The sequence below is a fragment of the Myotis brandtii genome, unplaced genomic scaffold, assembly GCF_000412655.1.
Source record: "Myotis brandtii unplaced genomic scaffold, ASM41265v1 scaffold927, whole genome shotgun sequence".
Lineage (NCBI taxonomy): Eukaryota > Metazoa > Chordata > Mammalia > Chiroptera > Vespertilionidae > Myotis > Myotis brandtii.
This window is the reverse complement of record NW_005371823.1, coordinates 58,405-71,981: the sequence shown is the minus strand read 5'-3', so window position 1 is coordinate 71,981 and position 13,577 is coordinate 58,405. Positions and strand designations below refer to the sequence as shown.

The window sequence follows — 13,577 nt, the reverse complement described above, 5'->3', positions numbered from 1 at the left end:
TTTCATTTCCATTTGCCTGAAAGATGTTTTTCCATTCCTCACTTTCAGTCTGTGTGAGTCCCTTGTTCTGAGGTGGGTCTCCTGTAGACAGCATAATAGTATATATGGGTCATGTTTTCTTATCCATTCGGTCACTTGATGTCTTTTGATTGGAGTATTTAATCAATTTATGTTTAATGCTATTATTGATAGGTACTTGTTTGTAGCCATTTGTATTCTTTATGCCTCTGTTCCTTCCTCCCTTTCTATTTCTTCTTTTACAACATTCCCTTTAGCATTTCTTGCATTGCTGGCTTGGTAGTGATAAACTCCCTTAGCATATTTTTGTCTGTGAAGCTTCTGATTTCCCCTTCGAATTTGATTGATAGTCTTGCTGGATAGAGTATTCTTGGATTCAGTCCTTTGCTTTGCAACACTGTATACTTCATTCCATTCCCTTCTAGCTCGATATGTTTCTTTTGAGAAATCATTTGATAATCTGATGGGGGATCCTTTGTAGGTAACTTTCTATGTCTCTCTCTTGCAGCCTTTAAGATTCTCTCTTTGTTGTTAACATTTGCCATTGTAAATATGATGTGTCTTGGTGTGGGTCTTTTTGGAATCATTTTGCTTGGGACTCTCTGTACTTGTGTGAATTTTTTCTCCCCCATATCAGGGAAGTTTCTGTCATTTCTTCAAATAGGTTCTCTAAATCTTGCTGCTCTTCTTGTCCTTCTGGCACCCCTATTATACGTATGTTACTTCATTTCATGCTGTCCCAACGCTCCATTAGGCTCTTCTCCTGCTTTTTATTTTTTTTTCTCCAATTGGTGTTCAGATTGGGCTTGTTTCGCTACCTTATCTTCTAATTCACTAAGTCAGTCCTCTGCTTCTTCTAGTCTACTGTTGAAAACATTCCATAGCATTTTTGATTGTAGCTATATCACTTTTGATTTCTTCCTGATTTTTGCTTAGGTTGTTGATTTTCTTGTCCATCAGGTTTATGAACTGTATGACCATTACTATGAATTATTTTTCGGTCATATTGCATGCATCCATTTCACTTATTTTCTTTCTTGGCAATTCCTCTTTTCTTTCCTCTGGGGATTGTTTCATTGTCTCCCCATTCTAGCTATCACCATAAGGTTCAAACGCTGAGTTGCGGGGGCCTGAGCCATGTGCAGTGGGACTGTTGTGCCGCCCGAGTATCACTGAAGAGCTTTGACACCAAGACGTGTGGCTGCTGTGGGTCAGTGGAGCCACGTATGCCGACAATAAGAGACACCGGCGCTGAGTGCGACCTTGTATGCACACCTAGAATCAGGGACCCTGCATGTGCCACGCTGAGAAAGAGTCCCCGGGGGTGTGCACCGAAAAACAGGGTCCCTTAGTGCGTGCCAGGTGTCAGAGTCCCCATGTGCATGCGCTGAGAATTGAATATTAGAGTCTCTGTTGCTTGGTGCGGCCTTGTGCCAAGAATCAGGGACCCAGTGTGCACATGTGCCCTGAATTGGAGTCACTGGCGCTCAGTGTGTGCACACTGAGAATCAGGGTTCCTGTGAGCAACCATGAGAAACAGAGTCCCTGCATGTGTGTGCTGAGAGTCAAGTCACTGGTGCTCAGTGTGGCCTCTCACTCAGAGAATCAGGGTCCCGGGTCAGCTTGGGGGGCCTGGTTGCACAGCTGCCCAGTGTCTGTGGGAGGCCCACTCCTGTGCCGCAGGAAACAGACTCCTGTGTGCACACCCAGAGTCAAAGTCAGGTAGTACAACTGCCCTGTATTAGTGGGAGGCCTGGTTGCACATGTGCTATGGGAAACAGAATTGACTCCTTGTGTGCGCACTCCCAGAGTCAAAGTCAGGTAGCACAGCTGCCCTGTGCTGAAGGCCTGCTCATGTGGAGTGGGTCTAGCTGCAGGTCCTATGCTGCTGCAGTGGGCCAGTGGGGAGGGGGATGGGCTCTGTGACTCACAGAAATCTGCGCCCAGGATGTCTGGAGTGTTGGTGTCTGTGGGTCTGCAGCTGTGGTAGCAGGTCTTTATCCCGAGTGGCTGTAGTGTTCCGGTTTGCATTTGAGACCAGATTGGGTGTTGGTGAGGCTAGGTTCCTAGTCATAAGCAGTTCTGCTCTTCAAGATGGTTTGGTTTCTAAAACCCTGATCTTCTGATTCATAAGTTGACACTCAACCACTGGGTCACACCAGCTGGGCAACTGCTTACAGTCTTATGAGATCTTTTTTTGTTGGTAACTAACATTTTTCTCTCTTGCTGCTTTTAAGATTCTCTGTTTGTTTATAATATTGGCATTCTAATTATGATATGTGTTGGTGTGGGCCTGTTGGAGTTCATCTTGTTTGATACTCTCTGCACTTCCTGGATTTGTATGTCAGTTTTCTTCACTGGGTCAGGGAAGTTTTCTGTCATTAGTTTTTCAAATAGTATTTCAATTTCTTGCTCTCTCTCTTCTCCTTCTGGCACCCCCATGAGGTGAATGTTGGTATGCTTGAAGTTGATCTTTAAACAATCCTCATGTTTTGCATTATTTTTCCTTTTTGCTCTTCTGATGGGGTGTTTTCTGCTTTCTTATATTCCAAATTGCTGATCTGATTCTCTGCTTCATCTACTCTATTGTTGATTCCCTGTAATTTTTCATTTCAGTTAGTGTATCCTTAATTTCTGACTGGTTCTTTTTTATGGTTTCCATGTCCTTTTTTATGCTGTGGATGTTCTCACCAAGTTCCCTGAGCATCCTTATAACCATTATTTTGAATTGTGTATTTCTTACTTTGCTTGCCTCCATTTCATTTAGTTCTTTTTTCTGGATATTTTTCCAGACACTTTTATTTGGGACCTGTTTCTTATATTTTATTGATTTTTTACAGAGAGGAAGGGAGAGAGATAGAGAGTTAGAAACATCAATGAGAGAGAAACATCGATCAGCTGCCTCCTGCACATCTCCCACTGGGGATGTGCCCACAACCCAGGTACATGCCCTTGACCGGAATCGAACCCGGGACCCTTGAGTCCACAGGCCAACGCTCTATCCACTGAGCCAAACCGGTTTCAGCTCCATGTCCTTTTTTATTCTGTGGATGTTCTCACCAAGTTCCCTGAGCATCCTTATAACCATTATTTTGAACTGTGTATTTCTTAGTTTGCTTGCCTCCATTTCATTTAGTTCTTTTTTCTGGATATTTTTCCAGACACTTTTATTTGGGACCTGTTTCTTTGTCTCCTTATTTTGGTTGCTTCCGTGTTTGTTTTTATGTATATTAGCAAACTGATATGTTTTTTGAACTTGGTAGAGTGGCCTTATGTAGTAGGCTTCCAGTCCAGTCTGCATCTCTGCCTCTCCACCAGTCTCCTGTGGCTTCTTCTTTATATCCTTAGTTACAGGACTTCTGTTAGCTAGATTTCAGGTATTGTGAATGATGGTTGTTCTGTAGTTTAGTTGTAATTTTAATGTGGTTGTGGGAGGTTCTGACTATTGTATTTATATACAACACCATCTTGATTGTCAAACATATTTTTAAAAAGAAATATTTATTAAATATTGACAATGTTTTCTGTGCTATGCACCACTGATTGCTAGACTATACTGATTAGGTTATGGCAAAATATGGTGGTGGTGTTGGAGCCAATTGATTGTGATTCTTTGTAAGAGTTAATATGATGCAATAATATCTGAGCAATTATGATAATACCAGTCTCCTGTGGCTTCTTCTTTATATCCTTAGTTACAGGACTTCTGTTAGCTAGATTTCAGGTATTGTGAATGATGGTTGTTCTGTAGTTTAGTTGTAATTTTAATGTGGTTGTGGGAGGTTCTGACTATTGTATTTACATACAACACCATCTTGATTGTCAAACATATTTTTGAAAGAAATATTTATTAAATATTGACAATGTGTTCTGCGCTATGCACCACTGATTGCTAGACTATACTGAGTAGGTTATGGCAAAATATGGTGGTGGTGTTGGAGCCAATTGATTGTGATTCTTTGTAAGAGTTAATATGATGCAATAATATCTGAGCAATTATGATAATAATAGAAACAGAGAAAAAATAGGATTATGAAAGAGAAGTATATAAGAATCCCTTTTATTAAATGTGGTCAAGGGAGGCTTTTCTGGAAAAAGTTTGTTTTCAAACTTTCTGACAACATTTCTTCTTATACCACACTAATTTCGACTTTGTAACTTGACAGCATTCTGATGAAATATTTCTGAAGTCTAAAGTCACAAGTTTTGAGTCTTGTGGACTGAAAAGCATCTCAAAAGCCAAATTGTTAAAGTAAGAGATAGTTTTATGTTCTGTGGTTTCTTATTTGCTATCACCTCCTTGTTCTCATTGAAGAGAATGCTTTTGCCATGAAATCTTGCTAGTACTAGAGTAGAGCAATACTTTTTCCCCTACTTTTTAAGCAGTCTAAAGTGTTGGATTTTCAGTCAGTTACTGCTATTGACTCATTTTAAAGCAAAAATCTTTATGTACATCCATCTAAGGCACCATTAAATATGGTACCCAGAAGATACTTTTCTTTCTTCTGTTCTTTTGTCCTTTTTTTCCCTGGGTAAAAGTCAGCATTGACTCTGAGGTATAATTCCCAGGAAAATCCAATCAAGAAAAGATGGCTATTCCCAAGGCTCAGACCAATCATTTGGTCACCAATATTCAAGTTGCTAATGAGATTCTTTTTTACTTGAGAAAAACAATATTAAGCACTTTGTTTTGAACATGGTTATAATCTCAGAAGGTGAAGCTATCTTCCCTGGAACCTAGAAAAATGTTCCTACTTCAATTGCTATCATGGAAAACATATGTAAAAACAAATGTTTTACTATTTAGACTGAGCATTAATTCAACTTATTCAACAGTCTCTCTCTAATGATTGCTCAGTTATTATTTACTTTCTTAACTTAATCTACAGTTTAATTGTTATTCAACATATTTTTACATATGTATTCTGACAAAGCACAAAGGGGAGTATGAAGGTGAGTAAGTTATAGCTCTTTTTAAGGGTATTGGGAATATGTTTTTGGAAGGGATGACACTAAGCTGGGTTGTGAATGAAGGGTGGGTTTTGGCCTAAAACATTGTCTTCCAGGAGGGGGAAATAGCATCATAATTTCATTGTTTCTATTTAATATTCCCTTCTATTCCCCTATTCTGTATTTCTTTTTAGTTTTTAATGCTAAATAAATTCCGAAGTAATGTTTTAAGTTTCTATGTTTTAAAACTCCAAATTTCTGTCATTTGGTTCTCAGCATCCATCAAACTAATCCTTATTTTTCCCTTTTAGAAATTATAACTTTTATATAATGGCAGTTTTATATCATCTCACAAAATTTGGAGAAAATTGATCACCGTTTGAGGAGAATAGATTCTTTTTGGTCTAACTCAGGTAAGAGAGAGTTCTGATTCTCACTGCCTTCATTTGCAAATAGGATTAATAACATTTCTGTTCTGGAGTGTGAATCATTTCTAGGGCTCAGAGAAGACTCATCTATGTTGTTTTTGATCCAATTCAGGTGAAGCTGTCAGTGGAATGCAGTGAACTACAATTGTCATGTAAAAACTTTACCACAGGGCACTAAGATCAGGGATATAGGCAAAATTTCAGAAGTTGAGAGTTAGTTTATTGATGTCTCTTTCTGGTGTGCAAGGAGGGCTGGTTGAAAGTAGGAGAGTTGTGGTAGCCTAGAATAGCTCTGAATCATGGCATAGTTATGGACATATATAACTAAAATAAAAAATATTATTAGAGTTTAATTTACATAAACCCAGGCAGCTGCATTAATTTTTCCCTAACACCTCATGTACAAGTGGCTCAACATGAAAATGGTTTTAACTAAAAACACTCTGGAAAAAATAATTCTGGAGACTAGGAACTTAGAACAGACTATATCTGGGTAAGAATGACTTTGGCTAGTCAGCAGACAGTGTGAGGGCAGCAGACAACTAAGCAGTAGTAGATGTCAGCATGACAAAAGACTGTACAGAAGCTGGAGATGAGGTTGTCGATACCAAAGACCCACTTTGTCTTCTATGAAATTCTATTAAGTACCTTGGTAGTAAAAGCTACTTCCTCATAACCTTGAAGTTATTTTTGATTTAAGTTGTCAGTGACTTACAGCGTAGTGTAGTGAAGAAAGGCTGCACTCTGACATCAACTTTTTTTTATTTTATTTTATTTTTTAAAATATGTTTTTACTGACTTTAGAGAGAGAGGACGGGAGAGGGAGAAAGAGATAGAAACACCAACGAAAGAGAAACATCAACCTGATCGACTGCCTCCTGCATGCCCCTGGTGGGGATTGAGCTGGTAACCCGGCCATGTGCCCTGACTGGGAATGAAACTGGCAACCTCTTGTGCATGGGTTGCTGCTCAATTGTTTTTTAAATTAATAGTTTTGTTAAAGAGAAAGACATGTGCAAAATAAAAAATGTATAGAAGTATAGAGAAGAGAAAAAAAATCACCCCTAGACTCTATAGAAAGATAGCAACTGTTAAATGTTTTTTAAAATTGTTTTTTATTTTTCAATTATAGTTGACATACAATATTATATTAATTTCAGATGTACAACATAGTAAGTAGACACTGACATACCTTATGAAGTCATCACCCTGATAAGTCTAGTACCTATCTGATACCATACATACTTATTATAATATTATTATCTGTACTTTGCATCTTTGTGACAATTTTTATAACTGGAAATTTGTACATCTTAATTGGATTTTTATTTTAAATTCTAGTTCTTTGTGATCTTGTAGAGAAAATTTTATTTGTCTCCAAGATCAGTCTTCATTGTACCAGAAGGTACTTGGGAAGATATTAATTCTAAGTTTGGAGCCCTAAAGAAATCGAACTCTCTAGGTAGCTTTTCTTTAATTGTTTTATTTCAAAGCAATAAATAAGGATATTGTTTTTGAGAGTTAAAATATACTTCAAACCTCAATGCCATGATTAAGAAGGATCCTAACAGTGTGTATTAAGTGGCATTTGCATCCCTGGAGAAATTAGAGAGTAAAAAAAGTACCAGACAAGACTGGACATATTACATGAATCTTGGAATCAGATGGTTGATATAGATTATTTCTGAAGGTTCATCTCAAATAATTTATATCCATAAAAACATTATATGTGATATTAGACTGATATTGGACACAGGTCTGATGGAAGAAGCAGATGCTATTTTCAATACAAAATAATAATAGCATGTAAAGGGATTCATGAGCAATATAAACAAGATCCGTTGGAAGTGAACTGAATTTAAATAGAGGATGGTTATTCTTGAAATCCAAATTTTAGACTGGAAGGTAGAAATCATGAAGGGAAAGAAAATAGGGAGGGTAAATTTCAGGAGGCATAATATGAAAAATAGAAGTTCCAGAAAGAAAATGAACTAATTTAATTAAAATGGAAAGAGGAGGTGAGATGAAGGGGGAGAAAAATATTTTGAAGGTCTAATCTTACCTAGTGTAAGGGAAAGCAGGAAAGAAATAAAACTTATTGGGAGGGAAAATAGTTGGCATCTTATTTTAAAATCAGAGTAGAGACATTTGTCACTGGAAAAGGGACAATTAACAACAACAAAAAGAAAAGTATAACAGGACTTCTGTGTTAATAACTGGGCTGATTAAATGAACACCATCTTAACCAAACCAACAAAAATTAAACATGAACAAGTTATATTTTTCTTGTTGACATTATTGCAAGCCCAGAAAATCCAACATATTTTAGTGAAAAACGATTTTACACAATAGCAGAATGTAGGAACAGACAAAAAATACCCCCTTCCCCATTTTAGCAAGAAGAATCTAGAAATGGAGATGAGGAAGGGAATTACATTCACAATGTCAAAGAAACTATATAAAATACATGGGAATAATTTAAACAAAGAGGCATATAACATATATGAACAAAGGGAAAAATCTTACTGAAGGACATGAAATGAGGTTTGAACAAATGGATGAATGTATTATTCTTGAATGGGAAGACATCGTCATAATAATGCTACTTCATTCAAAGTTAATATATACATTTAATGCAATTCAAATCAGAATCCAACGGGAATTTTTTGAAGGATTGGATAAACTGATCTTAAAATGTATATGTAATAATATATGCTCAAGACCAGCCAAGAGGTATGAAACAAGGTATAAGAACAGTGAAAAAGGGATTTGTTTTAACAGATATAATGATAAAGCCACTATTGTGAAATACCCAAATATTTATACAGAAATAGATAAATATATCAGTGGAAGTAGAATAAAGAATCCAGAAACAGATCCCAAAATATCTAAGAATTTAGCATATGAAAAAATGGTAGTTAAATTCAGTGGGGAAAGAATAAGCTATTTAACACACAGTACCATTACAATTCTATTCACCCAAAAGAAATGAAAAGTGGACTTATATTCTAAAACATACAAGAAATAATAGAGCACAGTTCTAAATAAAAAGCAAAAAATAATAAAATGTTGAAAGAAAATCTAAGGGTATACATGTATGGTCCAGGAGCAAGGGTAATCTTAACTAAGACCAAACTCAGTAGCTATAAAATAAGTAATAGCTGGATTTAATCACATAACAATAAAAAACTTGAATATAGCAAAAGAAACCATAAACAAAATTAATAGATAATTGATTTAGAGAAAATATATAACAAATGACAAAAGCTTAAAATCTATAATATAAAAAGAATTCCTATATTTTGATAAGAAAAAGCAGAATAGGAGATAAGAAAAGATATGAATAGGAAATTCACAGAGCAAACCCAAACTGCAAAAATAAAAACAATAAAACCAACTTGTTCAAATGTATTGGTTGTCAGGGAAATGAAAATTAGAGCAACAATGAAGTATCACTTTACACCCAATATACTGGCAACAATTTTAAAAAGTGTTAACATTTATTCTTGTGGAAATATGTGTGGTTACAGACTTTTTTGAAGGCAATCAGGAAAACTACTGAAATTAAAAATATATATACTTTTGCCTGGCTGGTGTGGCTCAGCGGTTGAGCATAGACCCAGGAACCAAGAAGTCACTGGTTCAATTCCCAGTCCGGGCACATGCCTGGGGTTGTGGGCTCAATCCCCAGTAGGGGACATGCAGGAGTCAACCAATTGATGATGTTCCTCTCTCATAGATGTTTCTATCTCTATATCCCTCTCCTTTTCCCTCTCTTTAAAAGATCAATAAAAACATATATAAATATATATGTACTTTAATCCAGTGATACTACTGGGAATCCATGACACAGAAACAAAAGCATTAATTGTTTGCAGCATTGTCTGTAGGGGCCAAAACCGCCCCCCCCCCCAAAAAAGCCACAAACAAACAAAAAAAACAAACAAACCACCAACAAAAAACCAAACAAACAAAAACAAAACCCCCCCCCCCCAAACAAACAAAAAACAACAACCCACAAACAAACAAACAAACAAACAAACAAACCACCAACAAAAACCAACCAAACAAAAACAGAACTAGAAACAAGGTGAACATTTACACTGCGAATATTAGGCAGTCATTAAAGAATAAAATAGAGCACCTCCTCAGATAGTTCTCTGTGCCTTTTTGCACATATTTCCATTCTGTGGCATATATGAGTGTAGCAATTAGTAAGTATAAGTCTCTGTATTTCCTGATGTACCTCTCCTTAAATTCTTAGGTGCCTTTGTCTACATTTTCCTGTCTTCTTTATCCACTAACACCCAAACTAAACTTGAGGCACATGATTAAATGATACCAAAGATCTAGACATGGAAAAATGTCTGGTGCTGGCTCTGTGATTCTTGAACTACATAAACTCGAAGTAGCTGTGTACAATGACAAGGTGATCTTTAGTTTTTTGACATTTGTGTAACTCCATAGCCAGGACTTCCTTTCCACCTTAAAAATATTATGTCACCTCTCTCTTATGCTTTCCAGGTAACTTCAGGATCAGCCTAGCACACCAAGTTGATGGATGGAGGAAATTACTCGGTGGTGTCTGAATTTTTGTTGCTGGGACTCACCAGTTCCTGGGAGATTCAGATTCTTCTTTTTCTGCTTTTCACAATATTTTATATAGCAAGTATGCTAGGAAACCTTCTCATTGTGCTGACAATTATCTCAGACCATCACTTACATTCCCCCATGTACTTTTTGCTGGCAAATCTCTCCCTTATTGACACAGGTGTTTCTAGCATTGCAACCCCAAAGATGGTTTATGACATTTTCAGAAAACATAAAGTCATCTCTTTGAAAGGGTGCATTACTCAGATGTTCTTTATTCACACTGTTGGGGGTGCAGAGATGGTGCTGCTTATAGTCATGGCCTATGACCGATACATTGCTATCTGTAAACCACTCCACTATCTGACCATCATGAGCCTAAGAATGTGCATTTCTCTTTTGGCTGTTGCTTGGACCATTGGACTCATCCACTCTGTGGCTCAACTGGCTTTTGTTGTAAACTTACCCTTTTGTGGTCCCAACAAAATGGATAGCTTTTATTGTGATTTTCCTCGGTTCATCAAACTTGCGTGTACAGACACTTATAGATTGGAGTTTCTGGTCACTGCCAACAGTGGTTTCATTTCCATGGGCACCTTCTTTATCTTGGTTATATCTTACATCTTCATCCTGGTCACAGTTCGCAAACACACCTCAGGGGGCTCATCCAAAGCCCTCTCCACTCTCTCAGCTCACATCACCGTGGTGGTCTTTTTCTTCGGTCCTTGTATTATTGTCTATGTGTGGCCATTCCCTACCTTACCCATAGATAAATTTTTAGCCATTTTTGATGCCCTTATCACTCCTTTTATGAATCCTATTATCTATACATTTAGAAATAAGGAGATGAAGGTGGCAATGAGGAGACTGTTTGGTAAGATTTTAAGTTTCAGGAAGTGTTCCTTCATGCATAATTCAAGAAATTCAGATTCATCTTGACTATAGTACTTGGAAATGAATCTCTTTAATTAAACTTTTCATAGATCTTTTTAATTTAGCAAATGATTTCAATATCCATTGTGAAATATCTCCTCAAGGACTCTGTTCTGATCTGGTCAGTTTTTCACAGGGATCCTTTTCGAAGGATCCTAAAAATGTTGAGGACGAGTGACTTCAGCTTTGGAATGCAGTCTCCTTTATTATTGAAGACTTTGGTGAAAGCTGCAATCTCACATTTTTGGGCACATTTTCCGGGAATGTAAATTGTCTTATCTTTGGTAGTAATTCTCAGAGACATATCTCTTCTAATCTACACATGTACCATATTCATGCTCTTTGAATTACTCCGTGTCTATATACCAGGAGGAATAAACAACATGAAGATAATTACCCAGGTAGCTTTTAAACTTTGAGGCTTCTAACTTCTGGATATGCCCATCCATGCTCAGACTTAGTTAATACTAAGGTTTTAGAATTAGAATTGAAAGGTGAAATTTGGGGTAAATCAAAGAGTGACAACTCAGGAAACTTTACTATTATTAATCAAATGTTCTGAGATCAGAAGGTGTGTATGGTAATTATGTTTCACTCCAATTGTTTTCTAAACAATAGTCATTATTTTTATATGGCAAAGAAAATTATGTGACTCTTAAATATTATAAATAGATTGAATATTTTGGAGCTAAAAAGGGGTGGTAATGGTTTATGAATAAATGAATAAAAATGTAAAATATTTCTATATCATGTGGACCAGTTTTATAACTAAATAAAAAGCAAAAAAAGTGTAGATATTACAAAAGAAAATTTATTACAAAACTATCTATAGCCCATCCGGTGTAGTGTCAACCCATGAACCAAGAGGTCACTGGTTTGATTCCCGGTCATGGCACATGCCTGGGTTGAGGGCTCAATCCCCAGTAGGGAGTATGCGGGAGGCAGCCAATCAATGATTCTTTCTCATCATTGATGTTTCTATCTCTTCTTCTCTCTTCCTCTCTGAAATCAATAAAAATTAAAAATATATTAAAATAAAACAAAACAAAAAACTGTCTATAAATGGATATAAAGCTATAGTGAAGAAATGTATTAAACTTTCCATGTGCTAAGATATACAATTATTTAAAAAATATACTGTTCAAAAGAGTATAAGTGACTATTCAGAACTTTAAAGAGTATCCCACTCTTCTTTACGGGTTACCAAATGAATAGGGACAAGTGTTAAGTGAAGGTATTATTATTCACGTGTAGGTTAGTTCACTTGTTATGAAACTGGCTAATTATTCTTAAAAGTCCAAGTGATCATCTGCAACAATAGATTGTTAGTAAAGGATGGAAGAACAATGCTAAAGGCTGAAATTAATATTTCTGACAAGTCTTTACCCTCTGCCCTGCACAGATTTGCCAGTGAACCTCAGGTAAAAGATCAAATTGTCTCAAGCTTGAGGAAAGATGTGTTGTCACTCCTTTTTTGCAGTTATTTTTTCATGTATTAAAAATTTTCATCCCATTTTTAAAATTGAGGTATAATTGACATATCCTACATAATAAAAGCCTAATATGCTAAGTGTCCGGTCATCTGGTTGTCTGTTCAACCAATCAAAGCATAATATGCTAATGATATGCTAAGGCCACTCAACTGCTCACTATGACATGCACTGACCACCACGGGCAGACAGTCAACTGGTTGACCAGTCACTATGATGTGTACTGACCACCAGGGGCAGACGCTCCGACCAGTAGGTTAGCTTGCTGCTGGGGTCTGGCTGATCGGGACTGAGCGAGATGGGCCAGACATGCCCTGGAGCTCTCCTGCGGTCACTCCCCGGCTGGCCAACCTCCTGTGTCCCTCCCCAACCCCAATTGTGCACCGGTGGGGTCCCTCAGCCTGGCCTGTGCCCTCTCACAATCCGGGACCCCTAGGGGGATATCAGAGAGCCAGTTTTGGCCTGATCCCGCAGGCCAGCCAAGGGACCTCGTGCACCAGGCCTCTAGTAATATTATATTAGTTTCAGGTGTACAACATAATGATTCAATATTTGTATATTTTGCAAAATGGTCATAATAATCTAGTTGATATCTAACACCACAATACTTATGTTAAAATTTTTTTTATTTTAAAATTACAATTTATGTTCAATAGTATATTCAACTACAGTTTATATTCAACATTATTCTGTATTAGTTTCAGATGTACAGCATAGTGGTTAGACAATGATGTACTTTACAGAGTGGTCCCCCTGATATTTCAAGTACCCACCTGGACCCATACATAGTTGTTATGGTATTATTGACTATATTCCATGTGCACGATGAGAACTTAAAGATCTATTCTCTTAGCAACTTTCAAATGTATAATACAGTATTAAGTATAGTCACCATGATGTACATTACATCCCCAGGACTTATTTTATAACTGGAAGTTTGTACCATATTTTTTTTAAACAGCTTTCCTTTAGTGTATATATAGTTAGTTATAAAATTTTACTGACAGAAAGATGCATTGTGTACTTTTCTGATTATTTTCTTTGGATAAAACCTTAGATATGTAATTACTGGGTGAAGAGTAACTGTATCTTTAAGGCTTTTGTTTCATATTACTAATTGTCCCGAATGAGGAGGATTTTGTTTAAAGATATAGACAACAATCTGAAT

The 13,577-nt window shown here is 36.8% G+C and overlaps 1 protein-coding gene across 1 annotated transcript; it reads left to right on the top strand.

The window, feature by feature from the left end:
- The first annotated feature begins 9,790 nt into the window (after positions 1 to 9,790).
- On the top strand, positions 9,791 to 10,925 carry LOC102244618 (olfactory receptor 4F3/4F16/4F29-like). Its single transcript, XM_005885773.2, has 2 exons — positions 9,791 to 9,825; positions 9,921 to 10,925. Exon 2 carries the CDS (start codon positions 9,954 to 9,956, stop codon positions 10,923 to 10,925), a length of 972 nt encoding a protein of 323 aa, XP_005885835.1. The 5' UTR covers positions 9,791 to 9,825; positions 9,921 to 9,953.
- The last annotated feature ends 2,652 nt before the right edge of the window (positions 10,926 to 13,577 follow it).

What these genes read in the sequence shown, in the direction of transcription:
- LOC102244618 (XM_005885773.2), top strand. Translation starts at nt 9,954, where the DNA reads ATGGATGGAGGAAATTACTCGGTGGTGTCTGAATTTTTGTTGCTGGGA.